Source organism: Trachypithecus francoisi, unplaced genomic scaffold (genome assembly GCF_009764315.1).
Source record: "Trachypithecus francoisi isolate TF-2019V2 unplaced genomic scaffold, Tfra_2.0 Lachesis_group10, whole genome shotgun sequence".
Classification (NCBI taxonomy): Eukaryota; Metazoa; Chordata; class Mammalia; order Primates; family Cercopithecidae; genus Trachypithecus; species Trachypithecus francoisi.
Genome location: NW_022681455.1, coordinates 31765445 through 31782431, shown reverse-complemented (window position 1 = coordinate 31782431; position 16987 = coordinate 31765445). Strand labels below are relative to the sequence as shown.

The window sequence follows — 16987 nt, the reverse complement described above, 5'->3', positions numbered from 1 at the left end:
GAGGGTGAAGAGCAGGATAGAAAAGGGATGGTTGGACAGGAGAGAAATTCAGGATATGGAGGCTGGAATTCTGGGTTTATTTTTTCAGCAGATCATAAAAGGTTTAATAGAAATCAAGGTTACTGGGGAGAGAGCTGCTCCTCCTGTGTCCTCCCCACTTATTTATTTAGGTGTCCCCAAGGACTCCACTCCCACTATTCTGTCTGATCTTTCTTTATGCCCATGACAGGACCAGCTAACAACACCCCTACCCCACCCCCTATACACATACTTCAGGATCGGGGCAGCTCTGTCTCAGGGCCACGATCATCCCACCCCTCTGCCCCATCTCCAAGGCAACCTGTCAGTGAGAAGAGGACAAAGGGCACAGGAAGGGGCCCCAACAGGAAGCATAAGTGGAACACAAAGCTGACCAAGCTACAGGAACAGACCTGTCCCTGCGACAAAGCCCCTTGCCTCAGCTTTTTGTTTCCTTTGCAAAAGACTTGGTCATCTCCCTTCCTATCTCTAACTCTATTTTCTTTTTCTTTTCTTCTTCTTTTTTTTTTAGACGGAGTTTTGCTCTTATTGCCCAGGCTGGAGTGCAATGGCACCATCTCGGCTCACTGCAACCTTCACCTCCCAGGTTCAAGTGATTCTCCTGCCTCAGCCTTCTCGGGTAGCTGGGATTACAGGCACCCACCACCACACCTGACAAGTTTTTGTATTTTTAGTAGAGATGGGGTTTCACCATGTTGGCCAGGCTGGTCTCCAACTCCCTGACCTCAGGTGATCCACCCCCTTCGGCCTCCTAAAGTGCTGGCATTACAGGTGTGAGCCACCTTGCCCGGCCGCTAACTCTACTTTCTATACCCAATCCCAAGTCTAGGCCACAAGGACTGCAAGTCTTAGTGCTGAGCTGGGCCTGGAGACAGTAGACTGTGGGGGGCACAGGACCTACTGAGACACCAGTCTGGGCAGCTCAGGAAGTGCTGGCGTCACCCCTTCCCTAATCCCAGGCTGCATGGCTAACGGTTCCTATCTGCAGTCCCAGCCTTCCACTTCCGAGTTCTTCTCTCAGACCACAGTCCCAGCAACCCAGAATTTGGATTGGAGTCTGGAAGAAATGCAGAAGGATTAAACGACCACCTTTCCATTCGAAGGCCGCATCCCTGGATCTTCACGGGTGTGCCTAAGCTGCTAGTGTCAAGTTTTTTATATGAGGGTCAGTTGGGTTGTACTCAGATTAATGAAGCAGGGAAACTGAGGCAGAAAAGAGTCTTGTGTTCAGGAGAAGTCGGACAAACAAGGAGGTTTTCAGGACTCCTCCTGAACACCCCCATCCCCATCCTGTGGGAGATCCGAGGATTCCCCTTCCGGACCCACTCCCTACATCGTCGAGTCCCGCCCCCTCCAGTCCCCTCCCCAGGTTCAGGGCGGGGCCGGTCGGTGAGTCAGCGGCTCTCTGATCCAGCCCAGGAGGGGACCGAGCTGGAGGAGCTGGCTGTGGGGTGCGTTGGGCTAGTGGGGAGGCCGAGTTTGGGAGCAAATAAGGTCTGATTGAGTTTGTGTTGCACTGAAGAGACAGCCCTGGGTCTAGGGGAGAGAATCCCTGAGTGTGAGACCCGCCTTCCCTGGCCCCAGCCCCTCCCAGTTCCCCCAGCGACGGCCACTTCCTGGTGCCCGACGCAACCATGGCTGAAGAACAACCGCAGGTCGAATTGTTCGTGAAGGTAAGAACGCTTCTCTCCTCAGCCACCCAAATTCCTGGAAGCCAACTCCCACGTTTCCCTCAGTCCAGCCTTAACTCCCCAATCCCTTCCCTCCTTGGCTCCCACCCCCAATCCCACGTGCACTCTTTGGTTGAGGGGTGGTTTTGAGAGGGGAAGACATTAACTTGTTAGCAAGTAATGAGAGTTCTAGGATCAACCCTGAAAAGTTTGTAAAAGTGCAAGTTTCTAGCAGCCTAAAGGAAGGGAAGTAGAGAAAAAGGAGAATTCCCAAAAGTGAGACTGGGGTGGGGTAGGGAGCGAGCTGGTGAAGGGACAGTGGGGGCCCAGCAGGGTTTAGAAGGGACAGAGGGGACCTCAGTTAGGACATGTGTCCCTACAAGATCTGAGGGTGAGTAGTGTAGCAGGGGAGGGGTGTGTGTTTGTGTGGCTGGAGACATTTCAGGGAAGAGTGTGTGTTGAGAGAGGCCTGAGAGTGAGAGCAAGTAAGTTGGGAAGCTTTGAGGGGGTGGAACAAAACAGGAGACTGGGATCAGAGTTCGAAAAGCAGAGCTGGAGAGGTGATGGGGTGGCATTGAATATCCGCAGGACTGGGGAAAGGGAGAGAAGGGGAGGTGGCAAGAAGACATGAGTAGCTACCACAAGGATGGGTGGGAGAGAGATCAGACGGAGGAGGAGAGCTTGGTTAGGGCATTTTGGCATTTGGGGGTTGGAGAAGTAGAAGACTTGCCCCAACTCTCTCTCTCTGCGGGTGTGGGTGAGGAGAGATGGTCCTATGGCATTTGGGTAGCAGAACTGCAGGGAGCAGGCTTCTCGGTGTTGCCCAGCTCCCCTCTGATTCCAGCGGCCGGTCCCCTCCCTACCGCTGCTGCATTCTTTCCCCAGTCTTGGGACCTCCTGTCTATGCCCCTCTCTCCCTTCTGTAACAGCGTCCTCTTCTCTCTGCTCTGTTGGTGTCTTCCGTTGGCACGCACGTCTCCCCACCCTCCACTTTCCTGCCGCCTTTCTTTCCCCTTCCCCGCTTTTGTTTCTCTCATCTTTGTGTGTCTCTGCCTGTGTCTCCCTCTCCCTTCTGCTTGGGTTTCTCGGGCAGCCGTTCCCTCTCCCTGGGCTGGGGGAAGTCAGAGCGTGCTTGGGTCCACCTCCTTAGGTGTGGTCCCCACCTCACTCTCACATTCGCCTCTGGGGCTATTTTTACTCCTGGGTGAAGCTGTGCCGCAGAGATTCCGGCCCTGTGTCCTGTGAGAGGATGGTTATTGCAGTCAGAGGACTTGTGCTGGGAGACCCTGGCAGCGGGTTAGGGGGTAGCCTTAGCTGCCCAGGCCTCATCCTCATGGTCCCTTCCCCCACATCCTTGACAGGAAGGAAGCTGGAGACAGAGAGATGAATCACCCTCAGCTTAGGGGGAGGTGTCCCTTGGGCCAATGAGGTCACTACTTGCTAATTAGAGCGCAGCCCCTCTCTGTAGGGCTCTCCACATCTCTAGGGCGAGGCCCAGGGTCCCTTGACTAGACTCCCCACCCAGCTGCCAAAGACAGCTTGGGTTGGAGGTTTAGAGAACCAAAGCTCTGTCTCCCAGACCCCACCCCACCTCTCCTGTCTTCAGACTCTACTGCCTTCAGGAACCCAGAAATCCAGGCTTCTAGCCTACAACTCTGGCCTCACTGAAGTTCCACACCCTTCCCTCTCGAGAATTCAGATCCTCCCAAGTTCTCCAGGACCTCCTCCCTTTACCTACCTCCCACCTGTCCTCAGTCTCTGGGGAACCAGAAGCCTGCCTTTGCAAAAAAATTTCCCATTGATCTGCCTTAGGTTTGACCCAGGCCCAAGGGCGAAGAGCCCATAGTGAGGGGACAGTGTATGTGTCATGACTAGGCAGAAAACAGCTGGTTTGGGAGTGGGAATGCAGAGACTGGCCTAGGGATTGGTGGGGTGCACCAGGCATATCCTTGGGTTGGGGTTGCTTTTCAGGCTGGCAGTGATGGGGCTAAGATTGGGAACTGCCCGTTCTCCCAGAGACTGTTCATGGTACTGTGGCTCAAGGGAGTCACCTTCAATGTTACCACCGTTGACACCAAAAGGTAGGCCTGCTTCTGTTCCTTGAAACACCCCTTGTGTACACATGTGTGCAAACACACACTCACGCACCCGAGTCCTTCTGTCATGGACATTTTTGCCCTTCTCCTGGAGTCCCTTTCTTATCCCACGTCCTCCATTCCCCCTTTCTAGTTCTCCCTGACCCTCATTTCCAGTCCTGATGCTTAATCCTTTCTCCAGGCGGACCGAGACAGTGCAGAAGCTGTGCCCAGGAGGGCAGCTCCCATTCCTGCTGTATGGCACTGAAGTGCACACAGACACCAACAAGATTGAGGAATTTCTGGAGGCAGTGCTGTGCCCTCCCAGGTATAGTGGCACTCAGAAAGTGGAGAGGTGGAGCAGGGAGATTCTGGGAAACAGACAGGTAGCAGAAATGGAAAACAGAGATGGTGGTGGGGCTGGGGCAGGGGAGCTAGCTGAGGTTCCTCCCAGGAAGACATCTTACCTCATTTTTCCCATTGGCTTTCAGGTACCCCAAGCTGGCAGCTCTGAACCCTGAGTCCAACACTGCTGGGCTGGACATATTTGCCAAATTTTCTGCCTACATCAAGAATTCAAACCCAGCACTCAATGATAGTGAGTCCTGTGGGTCAGAGGCCCGGGTCCTGGGAGGAATAGAGAGGACCCAGCGGGTAGGAGACATTAGGGGCACCTGGAAGTTCCGATATCAGGGAGATGAAGCAGATGTTGGTAAATTTCCTCCAGCTTCCCATTTTTGCTTTACCTCTGTATTTCCCTGCATTTTTATTGGCCAGGACTTTTAAGCCTTTCTCATTTGTTCCCTAGCCTCTTCTGCTCCACTGGGGCATTAGTTGTCTGCTGGCCTGTTTTCTGGCAGAATAGGGTTATGCTTAAGAACAATCATCACTTTAGATCCAGATTGCCTGAGTACAAATCCAACTAGCTGTATAATTTTGAGCAATCATTTCCCTCTAAGTCCATTTCCAGATCCACAAAATTAGGATAACAATTTCATATAAATAAGTTTTTTTTTTTTTTTTTTTTTTTTTTTGAGACGGAGTCTCGCTCTGTTGCCCAGGCTGGAGTGCAGTGGCCGGATCTCAGCTGCAAGCTCCGCTCCCTTTACGCATTCTCCTGCCTCAGCCTCCCGAGTAGCTGGGACTACAGGCGCCGCCACCTCGCCTGGTTTTTGTATTTTTTTTAGTAGAGCGGGGTTCACCATGTTAGCAGGATGGTCTCGATCTCCTGACCTCGTGATCCGCCCTCTCGGCCTCCCAAGTGCTGGGATTACAGGCTTGAGCCACCGCGCCCGCCAATAAGTTTTTTTTGTTGTTTTTTTTTTTTTGGAGACAGAGTCTCACTCTGTTGTCCAGGCTGGAGTGCAGTGGCTCAGTCACCTCACTGCAACCTACGCCTGCTGGGTTCAAGCTATTCTCCTACCTCAGCCTCCTGAGTAGCTGGGATTACAGACGTGCATCACCACGCCCAGTTACTTTTTGTATTTTTAGTAGAGACGGGGTTTCACCATGTTGACCAGGCTGGTCTTGAACTCCTGACCTCAGGTGATCCATCTGCCTCGGCCTCCCAAAGTTCTGGGATTACAGGCGTGAGCAACTGCACCTGGCGATATAAATGAGTTTTTAAAATGTAAAGTGCTCACTTTGGGAGGCCGAGGTGAGCGGATCACCTGAGGTTAGGAATTGGAGACTAGCCTGGCCAACATGACTGGTCTCCACTAAAAAAAAATACAAAAATTAGCCAGGTGTGGTGGCAGGCACCTGTAATCCCAGCTACTCAGGAGGCTGAGGCAGGAGAATCATTTGAATCTGGGAGGCAGAGGTTGCAGTGAGCCGGGATCATGCCACTGCACTCCAGCCTGGGCAACGGACCAAGACTCCATCTAAAATAAAATAATATAAAGTAAAATAAAATAAAATGTAAAGTGCTTAGAATAACACAGAGAAAAGTACATGAGTGTTAGCTATTATTATTTTGGACTCACCATTAGTATCCACCCCCAACGGGCCTTTTCGGACTATGTCAATCTTTTCCTGAAGTTCTAATCAATTCCCTCTCTTGCACAGATCTGGAGAAGGGACTCCTGAAAGCCCTGAAGGTTTTAGACAATTACTTAACATCCCCCCTCCCAGAAGAAGTGGATGAAACCAGTGCTGAAGATGAAGGTGTCTCTCAGAGGAAGTTTCTGGATGGCAACGAGCTCACCCTGGCTGACTGCAACCTGTTGCCAAAGTTACACATAGTACAGGTGTGTGGTTATTGCGGGAGGAGAGGATGACCACTGGGATGGCCCTTTAAGGAGCTCCCACATGGGCTTCCCCTGACAACCACTCTGAAGATAGCTTCTTTCTTATTGTGGTTTTCATAAATTGCTACCAATGGCAGACCCCACCCCAGTCCTTTGCAGCAGTCATTGCTGGCAAGACCACTGCTTGAGATAATTATATTCCATGATATAAGTCGTGGGTGCAAACAGACTACCAAAGAGGAATACATCCCAGTATTACTTTTGAAGAATGCTCTTCCTGTCTCGGTATCACTGCCAAATTCCCAGATTAGATAGAGCCGGCTTTTCCTAAAGTCAAAGCTTTAACTTTCTTTATAGCTTCAGTCTTCACTTCCTCTTGTGGAAGATCAAAACGGCTGGTTCCCATGTTTTTGTCATAGCCTCAAAGCTATGGTTTAGTTTGTGCAACATGGGCCTGACATCAGTCTGCCACACAACTATGTAGTGAACATCCGTGTACTAAGCATTGAAAGATACACAAGTGTATGGTGACTGGGCCTTGTTCTCAAAGGGTTGAAATCTGAGACAATAAAATATTCATATGAAAGTTAAGAATGTATGATGAAGTCAGATGGGCTGGGCACGGTGGCTCATGCCTATAATCCCAACACTTTGGGAGGCCAAGGCTGGTGGATCCCCTGAGGTTAGGAGTTTGAGACCGGCCTGGCCAACATGGTGAAACCCCATCTCTACTAAAATTACAAAAATTATCCGCAGTGGGCACCTGTAATCACAGCTATTCGGGAGGCTAAGGCAGGAGAATCACTTGAACCTGAGAGGCGGAGGTTGCAGTGAGCCAAGATCATGCCATTGCACTCCAGCCTGGGTGACAGAGCAAGACTCCGTCTCAAAAAAAAAAGTCTGATGAAAAATAAGGACAGGCCGGGCGCGGTGGCTCAAGCCTGTAATCCCAGCACTTTGGGAGGCCGAGACGGGCGGATCAGAAGGTCAGGAGATCGAGACCATCCTGGCAAACACAGTGAAACCCCGTCTCTACTAAAAATACAAAAAACTAGCTGGGCGAGGTGGCGGGCGCCTGTAGTCCCAGCTACTCGGGAGGCTGAGGCAGGAGAATGGCGTGAACCCGGGAGGCGGAGCTTGCAGTGAGCTGAGATCCGGCCACTGCACTCCAGCCTGGGCGACAGAGCGAGACTCCGTCTCAGGAAAAAAAAAAAAAAAAAAAAAAATAAGGACAAAAGTCACTTGTGTCAGTGCCTGAAGTGGTATAGGGGGAACAAAGTCACTGTGGAAATTCAAGAGGAGAATTTTATGATACGTAAACTGTATCTCAGGTTTTACAAACTCAGGAAAAATGGCTGGTTATTAAAAGCCAGGATTTCAGTAAGTGAAAAGGAGGGCTAACAACGGTACAAGACAGTAAGGAGTTGAGCTGGTTTTATCATGTCAGCCTGGGGAGAATGGAAAGGCCAGCGTAGCAGCCAAGGTGGCTTCCCTGGGGCTAACATGTTGGTCCCTCTCCTCTCCCCATCCTCAGGTGGTGTGTAAGAAGTACCGGGGATTCACCATCCCCGAGGTCTTCCGGGGAGTGCATCGGTACTTGAGCAATGCCTACGCGCGGGAAGAATTCGCTTCCACCTGTCCAGATGATGAGGAGATCGAGCTCGCCTATGAGCAAGTGGCCAAGGCCCTCAAATAAGTCCCTCCTGGGACTCCCTCAACCCCCTCCATTTTCTTCACAAAGGCCCTGGTGGTTTCCACATTGCTACCCAATGGACACACTCCAAAATGGCCAGTGGTCAGGGAATCCTGGATCACTTGTTCCGGGATGGTGTGGTGGAAGAGGGGATGGGGGAAAGAAATAGGGGGCCTGAGTGAGATTTTTATTGTGGGGTGGGATGTGTAGGACAACATATTTCAGTAATAAAATACAGAATAAAAATCAAGTGTTTTTACGCAATGGGGGTTTGAAGTGTGGGTGATACGGAATGAGGGTGGGTCAGTGATCTTGAGCTCAGGGCAGAAGCCAGGAATTAAGGAGGGAAATGTTTGTGGTGGGGGCTATTTTTCGTGCCTGTCCGCCGTTGCGCTGTTCTGAAGTCTACGAAGCATTTGCAGCCCCGCCGCCAGGACCGGCCAGATCTGGGTGGGTCTGGGCAGCGCTCGCTGGGCGGCGCCGATTTCTGGCAAGGGGGACGCAATCTGGATGTAGTGGGCGCGGCTTAGCAGGGCGGAATGGGCGTGGCCCAAAGAAGCCCCGCCCCGTCCCGCTTAGACAATGCCCCGGAGCCGCCAGACCGTCGCGCCCCCGCCCCATCGTAGTATATGAGCTCGCCTACCCAAGGACCCCCTAAAAGCCAGAGCTCCCAGTCCCTGAGGCTTGAAGACGGGGACTCCCTTCTCCACCAACTCTGTCCTCGGGGGGTGGGGCCCCAGCCGAGATCACAGCGCGACAGGAGTGGGGGTGGCCGCTGGAGGTGAGTCTTGGGTGGGGGACCCTGAACCGTATGGGGGCCGGAGTTTGGGGGTGCCGGGCCCATGCCTGCACCGGACAGAGTATGGGGAGCCGGCATTTGGGCGCGGAGCTAGGCGGGGTGGACTTTGGGACACAGACTGGGAACCCCGTCCTGGAGCCGGGAGTAGCGCCAGCGCCCCGGAACCACGCCCCCTGTTTCCCCGCCCCTCGCATTTCGTTTTAGACCTCTCCCAGTCCTTTGGGACTCAGTCCGGTTTATACTAGGTCTTGCTAGGGGCAGCGTGACCGGCCAGGGCGGAGAGAGGATGCTTAACTCCTTAGGCTGGAACTCCTCCCTTCCTACCCACCTTTTTCTCTTCTCTTTCGGGTATTCAAGACTTCCATCCCCCAGCCCTTGACTCTCCAGCTTTCACCTTCTGTCCCATAACCCCTGTGGGTCCCGGGCCGGACTTCAAGTCCCTACCGTAGCGAGCAGCTGAGGGTTAAGGGGGCGGGGCTGCTGCATTTTTGGGGAGTGAGCGCATCCTAGTGGCTGCCAAGAGGGGCGCCCGACAGGGACCTCACGAAGCCCCCGAGCAGGGGCAACAGGTGTTTTGGAGATTAGACACCCTAGCCTTGTTCCTCAGGCTCCTCTTAAAGAATTTGACCCCTGAGGGTGCTGGGTAGAGTGGGGTCGATAGGAGCAGAAGGTCTGAAGGGGGTGGGGCGGAGTGGGAGGGACGCCCAGAGATGGCAGGAGGAAGACCTGGGCGCTCTTAACCACCCCCAACGCCCTTGTCTGCATGTGTCTTTCTCTGTCTCCTCCTTTTCTGTTTCTTCTCCCAGACAGGTGAAGAAACAAGAAAACTAAGAAATTCGAGCGGTTGGAGGGGGCTTCTGTGTGGATGGGATGGGGACGCCGGGGGAGGGGCTGGGCCGCTGCTCCCATGCCCTGATCCGGGGAGTCCCAGAGAGCCTGGCGTCGGGGGAAGATGCGGGGGCTGGCCTTCCGGCTCTGGATCTGGCCAAAGCCCAAAGGGAGCACGGGGTGCTGGGAGGTAAACTGAGGCAGCGACTAGGGCTACAGCTGCTAGAACTGCCACCTGAGGAGTCGTTGCCGCTGGGACCGCTGCTTGGCGACACGGCCGTGATCCAAGGGGACACGGCCCTAATCACGCGACCCTGGAGCCCCGCTCGTAGGCCAGAGGTGAGCGCCACGGCGAGTGTGTAGTATGAGGGAAGGGCAGGAGGAGCTGGATGTCGAGGCTTTGGGGAAGAATTGGGGACGGGGGTGTCACAGCTCCGTGCCCTCTTCTCCTATCCTAAGGTCGATGGAGTCCGCAAAGCCCTGCAAGACCTGGGGCTCCGAATTGTGGAAATAGGAGACGAGAACGCGACGCTGGATGGCACTGACGTTCTCTTCACCGGTGAGGCTGGTGGGCGGCACCCCTGGGTCTTGGCACAGGGAAGTAGAGTTTGGGAGACTCGGCCGTCTCGAGCCTTGTTTCCAACTCATTCCCGCCCTCAAACCTCCGCGGCCTCCCGGACTCAGGCCGGGAGTTTTTCGTAGGCCTCTCCAAATGGACCAATCACCGAGGAGCTGAGATCGTGGCAGACACGTTCCGGGTGCGGAGCGGGACCCGCCTAGGGAGGGAGCGGGGTGCAGGTGGGGGTCGGAAGGGCCTGAGAGCCCACTGAGGAAATGAGAGGCACAGAGCAGCCTATGTTTGAGGATATCCCATCACCCCTCCTGCGCCCCTGAATATCTCCCCTCGCTCTCCCTAGGACTTCGCCGTCTCCACTGTGCCAGTCTCGGGTCCCTCACACCTGCGTGGTCTCTGCGGCATGGGGGGACCTCGCACTGTTGTGGCAGGCAGCAGCGAAGCTGCCCAAAAGGCTGTCCGGGTGAGGAGGAGGCGGGGCCAACGAAAGTGGGCGCGGTTCTGGGCCCGGGAGGCAGGGAGCTGGGAGGCTTAGGAAATTAGCCCCAACCCCTGCCCTCATTGGGCTGTCCATCTTATATGAAAGAACACACGAGTAAATAAGAAGTTACAACAGCGGGACTAGGAACGGGGTGATTAATTTGCTCTTCCGGAGTTTCAGGAAACCCCAAAGGTGGCACCTAAACTGTTACTCTAAGGATGGATAGGACAGATAAGGGGAGGGGCTGGGGAAGGTAGGGGGTTGAAAATAACTGCATGTGATTCCAAGGTGGAAATTAGCAAAGGTAACTAAAGTACTTAGTGTCTGACATACAGTAAGCTCTATGTGCTTGCTGTCATTATTATGCACAAATGTCAGTCTTTCCTTAGCCTTTAGTGGTGGTTGAGCAGGCGGACTCAGCTGTGGAGAGGTTCTGAGACTGCAACACTTCCTTTTTCCTCCAGGCAATGGCAGTGCTGACTGATCACCCATATGCTTCCCTGACCCTCCCAGATGACGCAGCTGCTGACTGTCTCTTTCTTCGTCCTGGGTTGCCTGGTGTGCCCCCTTTCCTCCTGCACCGTGGAGGTGGGGATCTGCCCAACAGCCAGGAGGTGAGGGAGGGCAGGAACTCCAACGCCAAGCACCAACAGAGAAAGGAGTTTCAGGCTTTCCTAGTGAGAGGAAGGGTACCTTCTCTAGAATCCTGGGTGGGGCCACTCTGAGCTGGCTGGAAGAGTGGCCTGGCTCAGCCTGAGGTCTCACTACCCTCTCCCCACTCCATGTCCTCCCTGTGCAGGCACTGCAGAAGCTCTCTGATGTCACCCTGGTACCTGTGTCCTGCTCAGAACTGGAGAAGGCTGGCGCCGGGCTCAGCTCCCTCTGCTTAGTGCTCAGCACACGCCCCCACAGCTGAGGGCCTGGCCTTGGGGTACTGCTGGCCAGGGGTAGGATAGTATAGGGAGTAGAAGGGGAAGGAGGGTTAGATAGAGAATGCTGAGTAGGCAGTAGTTGGGAGAGAATCTCAATATGGGGGGAGGGCAGAGTGTAGGGAAAAGGATAGGGTCCACTGGGTGAGTCCTCCCTCTCAGAACCAATAAAATAGAATTGACCTTTTAGACTGGGCTGTGACTGGTGTCTTACTGGGGCAAAGGGATAAGGCAGGGCTGAAACCTGAGGTTGGGGTCAGTGCAGGGAAGAAGGCCTCTCATTCAAAAAACTTGTTAGGTACTTACCAAGTCATTGCCCAACCATGTCATAGGAACTTGCGCAAAAGATGGACAAAACAGAATTTCTATCATGGGAAGTGTGTCCAGGGCAGAAAAAAGAGTGTACGGATGGATTGCTCACTGATTTTATCTAACAGTCAGATGATTCAGAGACTGGTAGATTACCAGTCCACCCCCTATTTGATAAAGAAAAAGAAATGACACTTCCAGGGACATTCATTTTTCATTCATTCATTTACTGAGGCTTAGTAATGATATCAAAAGAGTCAGTTCCTGATGGTGGGGAGCTCACAGTACATGCAAATTTCTTACAAATTGAAATACAGGTTGTGATGTGATGGAACAATTTACAGAAGGCTGTTTCTATGAGGGAAATAAAGGGGGTGTGCCCTAGGGCATCAAAGTATATACAAGGGGTGGGCAAGGAGGGTCAGCTTCCCAGAGAAGGCCACACTTGAACTGAGGATAAATAAGAATTAGCCAGGCAGGTAGTGTGGAGGAGGGAAAGCGGTACTACAGAAAGAAGGAATTGCACTGGGCAAAGACATTTTGGGGCTAGGGAGAATTCTCTTACGGCTGACATTTTCTAAGATGTGCATGTGGAGTGACAGACATAAGCCTGGAGAGTGGACAAAGTGCTGTAGTATGTTATATCCAAAGCCAAGGCATGTGGGCACAGAGCTGAAGCTAAGGAGAGTACTTCAGTTCTGTAATAAGGGCTGTCAGAAGCAGTTATCTCTTGAGTAGCATCTCTCTGACTTCAGGGAGGAAAGCAAGGGTAGGAGGATGAGGTGGGGCTATGGGTAATCCAGGAAGGAAGTGAGGAGAGTACATTCACTTGGCAGTGCTGGGCATGGAATAGAGTGTGGGTTTGACAGTGATGTTAAGATAGAAAGACTGGACTTTATGGCTCACTGTGTGGGAGTAAGAGAGGAAGGAGGTCTGCGTGACTCCCAGTTTCTGGGTTGGGCAACTGGGTTGTTAAAGAGAATGCAGAGGAGAATTAAGTGAGCAGCTTCAGAGATGACATGAGTTGGGTTTGACACTCGGAGTGCAAAATGCTTGAGGTCAGTCAGGCAGAATGTCTAAGGGGAAGTTTGTTAATCCCAAATCTGAGATCTGAGCCAGACAGAGTTCTGGGTGTCATTTGCAGAAGTGGGAGCTGAGGACTGACTGTGGATGAGAGTGTCCCAGAAGAACAGAAAGAGACAAACCTAGAGTGATGGGGAATACCGTAGGGATATGGAGCAAGGAAGAGGAGTCCAAAAAGAAAACACCAGCAACAAAGTAAAATAGAGCTTAAAGAAGGGAGTCATCAGGCTGGGCGCTGTGGCTCACACCTGTAATCCCAGCACTTTGGGAGGCCGAGGCAGGCGGATCATGAGGTCAGGAGATCAAGACCATCCTGGCTAACACAGTGAAACCCTGTCTCTACCAAAAATATAAAAAATTAGCTGGGCGTGTTGGCAGGTGCCTGTAGTCCCAGCTACTCAGGAGGCAGAGGCAGGAGAATGGCGTGAACCCGGGAAGAGGAGCTTGCAGTGAGCCAAGACCGCACCACTGCACTCCAGCCTGGGCAACAGAGCAAGACTCTATCTCAAAAAAAAAAAAAGGAATGGAGTAATCAGAGACCAAACCAGATGAATGCTAAAAATGTCTACTGGGTGTGGCTATTAGGACGTTACTGGCAATCTTATGGAGAGCAGATAAGCAATTTCAACAGATGAGCAGTGGGGATAAAGTGAAGGAGAAGAAAATGGAAGAGACAGGTGTATGCCCCTGGTTCCAAAGCTTGACTGTGAAGGGAAGGGAAGAGATAAGGCAACTGTCTGGGACTTTTGATGTCATGAGATAGGAGCTAGGGCTTGATTGGATATAGAGAGGACACCGGTGATGAGGGAGACATGGAGGTTATAGGAGAGATGTGATTAAGTTTAGGAGTAAGATCAGTGGCAGAGACAGCCTAGAGCCCAGGTCTCCCGACTCCCAGTCTAGCACTTATTTCTATACCATGGTGCCTTCCTCTTCCAGGTGAGGGACCAAGGAGGGGAGAGGGATTATGGGTAGCTGGGATCCCCTAGCTTGGGAGGTTTGGAGTAAGGGCTTCCCTTCAAACTACAACTGCATAGATGGTGGAGGCATCAGCAGGGTCCACTGTGGACAGCCGGCGGGGCCTGCTGAGGGCTAGATGGTCCAGATCCGCATAGAGCAGGCTCTGGAGGAGGAAGGGGAGGAAGACAAGATGGTCTCCACAGTCTCCCTTGGGGTTCAGGCCTTTTTTTTTTTTTTTTTTGGTCCATTTTCCTCAGAGATTCTGGCCATCCCCTTCCCATCCCCATGCCCTTACCGGTTCCTGGTCCAGGTCCCCTGGAATCTTGGGCTCTTCCTCCTTTACTGGCCTCTGGGGCTCGGTTTTCACAAGTGGAGCTATGTGGAGGGGACAGAGCTGAAGGATGGAGAGAAGGTGACCAACGTGTCTGTTCCCAGCAAGGGCTCAGACTCAGGAATTGAGGGGTGGGGAGTGGGTGTGTAGGAGAAAGAAAACGGGGTGGAGTTAGTCTCACCAAATCTAGGGAGTGGTTGAATCGGTTGCCGGGGCAGGCGCCTGTAAGGAACATATGAGTCTTTGAGAGCCACCAGTCTTGTCTCACTGGTTCTCCTGGGACTCAGGCCGCGCCAAGGACAGTCCAGCAACTTGAAGGCTCAGACCAGAAACAACTTAGACTCTACCCCCACCGATAGTCCAGCCCAGGCTCTGACTCTGCTGCACTTCCAGCTCATCTCCGCTGGCTGGGCTCTACTCAACAGCCAGCGGCCTCGCTCCCACCTTTGACCTCTCCCATTCTTCGCCAAGACAGAACCAGAGCTCTAGGTCTAGCTCTTTGTTTTGCGAAGGTTCTGGTCCTGCCCTTTCCACCTCTAGTCACTCCCATTTAACCTGGCCGGGTCCCTCCTGCTCACCTGTGCAGCCACCAGACCAGGCCCAAAGCTCCCAGTCCCAGCACCAGTCCAGCGCCCAGCAGTGGGATCAGGAGCTGGGGATACACGGACCCTGGGGGAAAGGCATGGGGGTGAGGGATGCTGAGGTCAGGGGTTTGACAAGAGAGAGCCAGCTCTCCCGCTCAAGAACCCCCAGCCAAGGCCCTCTTCCGTCCTCTTCCCTCCTCCGGGTATGTGTCAGAGTTAAGTACCCTTGTGCGCACAGGCCTGGACCTACCATGGGTAGGCCCGGGAGCCTTGCAATAGGTCCTGTCCCCCAGCACGTGAAGCACTGTACGGCTCTCGTCCTCGTGGCGGCCCTTGCAGAAAAAGGTTCCCGAGTCCCCAGCGCTCAAGAGGAGCTCCAGCCGTCGGATACTAGAGTCCAGGGAGCGAAGGCGGCCTACAAAAGGCTGGAGGGGAGGCACGGTGGGGGTCCCGCTCGAAGAGGCCCACAGGATCGGTCGGCGTCCTTTGGAGAGGCCCTTGCAGGCCGGAAAGCTGGGCGCCCAGACCCAGCGGATGGGGTGAGAGACTCCTACGCAAGAGAGATTCACCCGGTCCCCAGGGCGGCCGTCCAGAGAAGCTAGGAGAGGCCGGAGGCTGTGGTTAGGGCCGGTCCATAGGGCAAGACGACCCCCCATCCCGTCTCCTCTTTCTCTTCTCTCTTTTGCACTCCAGCCATCCTGGATCTTCCTACACACAACCCACCCTACTAGGCGGCCCCTTTCTTGCTTCAGCCCCTCTGCATCTATCACAACTCTCCCAGGGATCGCTTACCCCCTTGGTTCCCTTGGGCCCTCGAGAGCAGCAGCGGTAGCAGCTGCAGAAACACAGCCATGGTTGGGATGTGGTGAGGAGAAGCTGCCAGCGAATCAGCGGCGTGGGGCGGGTTGCGGGGGACCGGAGGGAAGTTGGGGGTGAGGAGAACGGAGGGGCTGGGGGGCTCCGATAAGAGAGGGGGCGGGGCCACCAACTGCCCAGATCCCTTTGGGAATCCTCGCAGGCAAACTCAGAGTCCTCAGATGGTGCTCACTTAAAATGTGTGCTCGGGCCATTTACACAAATGCTTTTGCCTGCTTAACTTTTCAGGCGCGCCTGTAATTCCAGCTACTTAGGAGGCTGAGGAGGGAGGATCGCTTGAGCTCAGGAGGTCCAGGTTGCTGTGAACGGTGATCAGGCCATTGCACTCCAGCCTGGGCGACAGAGCCAGCCAGACCCTGTCTCAAAAACAACAACAACAACAACAACAAAAATCCCTATTTTGTAGGGTATTGTGATAACGAAATAAAGTAATGCATGTAAACTGCTTAGAATACATAGGATCACTATGTAAGTACTTGCCATTATTATTACTATTTCTATTCTTTTTTTTTTTGAGACAGAGTCTTGCTCTGTTGCCAGGCTGGAGTGCAATCTCGACTCACTGCAATCTCTGCCTCCTGGATTCAAGTGATTCTCCTGCCTCAGCCTCCCGAGTAGCTGGAACTACAGGCGCACGCCACCACATCCGACTAATTTTTGTATTTTTAGTAGAGACGGGGTTTCACCATGTTGGCCAGGATGGTCTTGATCTCTTGACGTTGTGATCCACCCACCTCGGCCTCCCAAAGTGCTGAGATTGCTGGCGTGAGCCACCACCCCCAGCCTACTATTTGTATTCTTATTTTAGCTTCTACCTCAACTCTCTGTGCCCATGCTGTTCCTCCTGCCTTGGTGCCCTGCCCAAGTTGGCAGGTTTTGATTGGGGAGGTGCTTTGGAGCAGGTGCACACAGCCACACCTAGGACAATTGCTGCTGCTGGACTGGAGCAACAAGGCCACACCAAGTGCAAGTGGAGCCGAGGTGACGTCCTGAGAACCTTCATGGGAGCCTGAGGCAGTCCCTACTTAGCAGACCTGTGGTGGCTCCCCTAGATGAGTAGCCCCAGCCCCTGCCTCTGCTGCTATGGCATCACAGAAGCCATCAATGAGTCACTGATGGCTGAGCAGGCATTGGAAAGACCGAGTGGGGCCTGAATGGAGATTAATTTGACCTATTCCATCCCCAATTTCCACCAGCATGTCCCTATCAATGTCCAGCAGGGACCCAGGGACCCAAATTCAGCAACTAATTTGGGCCTCATCCTTTTGTCCATTTCCCAGGAACCAGCAGAAGCTACCACCGTGGACACTGTAAATCACAGAGGCCTTTGATGATGCTCCTGCAGAGGACTCAGCAGCAGGACGTTAGCTGGGGGCCAGGAAGGGCATCTTGGCCTGAAACCAAGAACCACAATGGCATTGGCCACTAGTGGCACCTGCCCTCCCCCATCCCTCTCTCCCATCCCTACTTCCCACTCTGTCCTGCTCAGTGCCTCCCCACGCCTTGT

The 16987-nt window shown here is 53.4% G+C and overlaps 3 protein-coding genes across 6 annotated transcripts; 2 read left to right on the top strand and 1 right to left on the bottom strand.

Moving 5' to 3' along the window:
* Positions 1-1410: 1410 nt before the first annotated feature.
* On the top strand, positions 1411-7990 carry CLIC1 (chloride intracellular channel 1). Its single transcript, XM_033216650.1, has 6 exons — positions 1411-1712; positions 3681-3790; positions 3987-4112; positions 4276-4382; positions 5852-6033; positions 7568-7990. Exons 1-6 carry the CDS (start codon positions 1674-1676, stop codon positions 7727-7729), a joined length of 726 nt encoding a protein of 241 aa, XP_033072541.1. The 5' UTR covers positions 1411-1673; the 3' UTR covers positions 7730-7990.
* Positions 7991-8296: 306 nt separating this feature from the next.
* DDAH2 (dimethylarginine dimethylaminohydrolase 2) lies at positions 8297-11526 on the top strand. Of its 2 annotated transcripts, none has more exons than XM_033216648.1 (7): positions 8297-8507; positions 9332-9692; positions 9813-9912; positions 10038-10111; positions 10271-10390; positions 10873-11022; positions 11208-11526. In XM_033216648.1, exons 2-7 carry the CDS (start codon positions 9396-9398, stop codon positions 11322-11324), a joined length of 858 nt encoding a protein of 285 aa, XP_033072539.1. In that variant the 5' UTR covers positions 8297-8507; positions 9332-9395; the 3' UTR covers positions 11325-11526. The 2 variants fall into 2 exon arrangements, with proteins under 2 accessions (XP_033072539.1, XP_033072540.1); XM_033216649.1 differs by lacking the exon at positions 8297-8507 and adding an exon at positions 8577-8873.
* Positions 11527-11852: 326 nt separating this feature from the next.
* On the bottom strand, positions 11853-15553 carry MPIG6B (megakaryocyte and platelet inhibitory receptor G6b). Of its 3 annotated transcripts, none has more exons than XM_033216652.1 (6): positions 15397-15553; positions 14855-15202; positions 14599-14689; positions 14202-14242; positions 13985-14083; positions 11853-13852 (listed from the first exon to the last, which is right to left on the bottom strand). In XM_033216652.1, the coding sequence occupies exons 1-6, from the start codon at positions 15455-15457 to the stop codon at positions 13779-13781; spliced, it is 714 nt and encodes a 237-aa protein (XP_033072543.1). In that variant the 5' UTR covers positions 15458-15553; the 3' UTR covers positions 11853-13778. The 3 variants fall into 3 exon arrangements, with proteins under 3 accessions (XP_033072543.1, XP_033072542.1, XP_033072544.1); XM_033216651.1 differs by having other exon boundaries at positions 13985-14064; XM_033216653.1 differs by lacking the exon at positions 14599-14689.
* Between the last annotated feature and the right edge of the window lie 1434 nt (positions 15554-16987).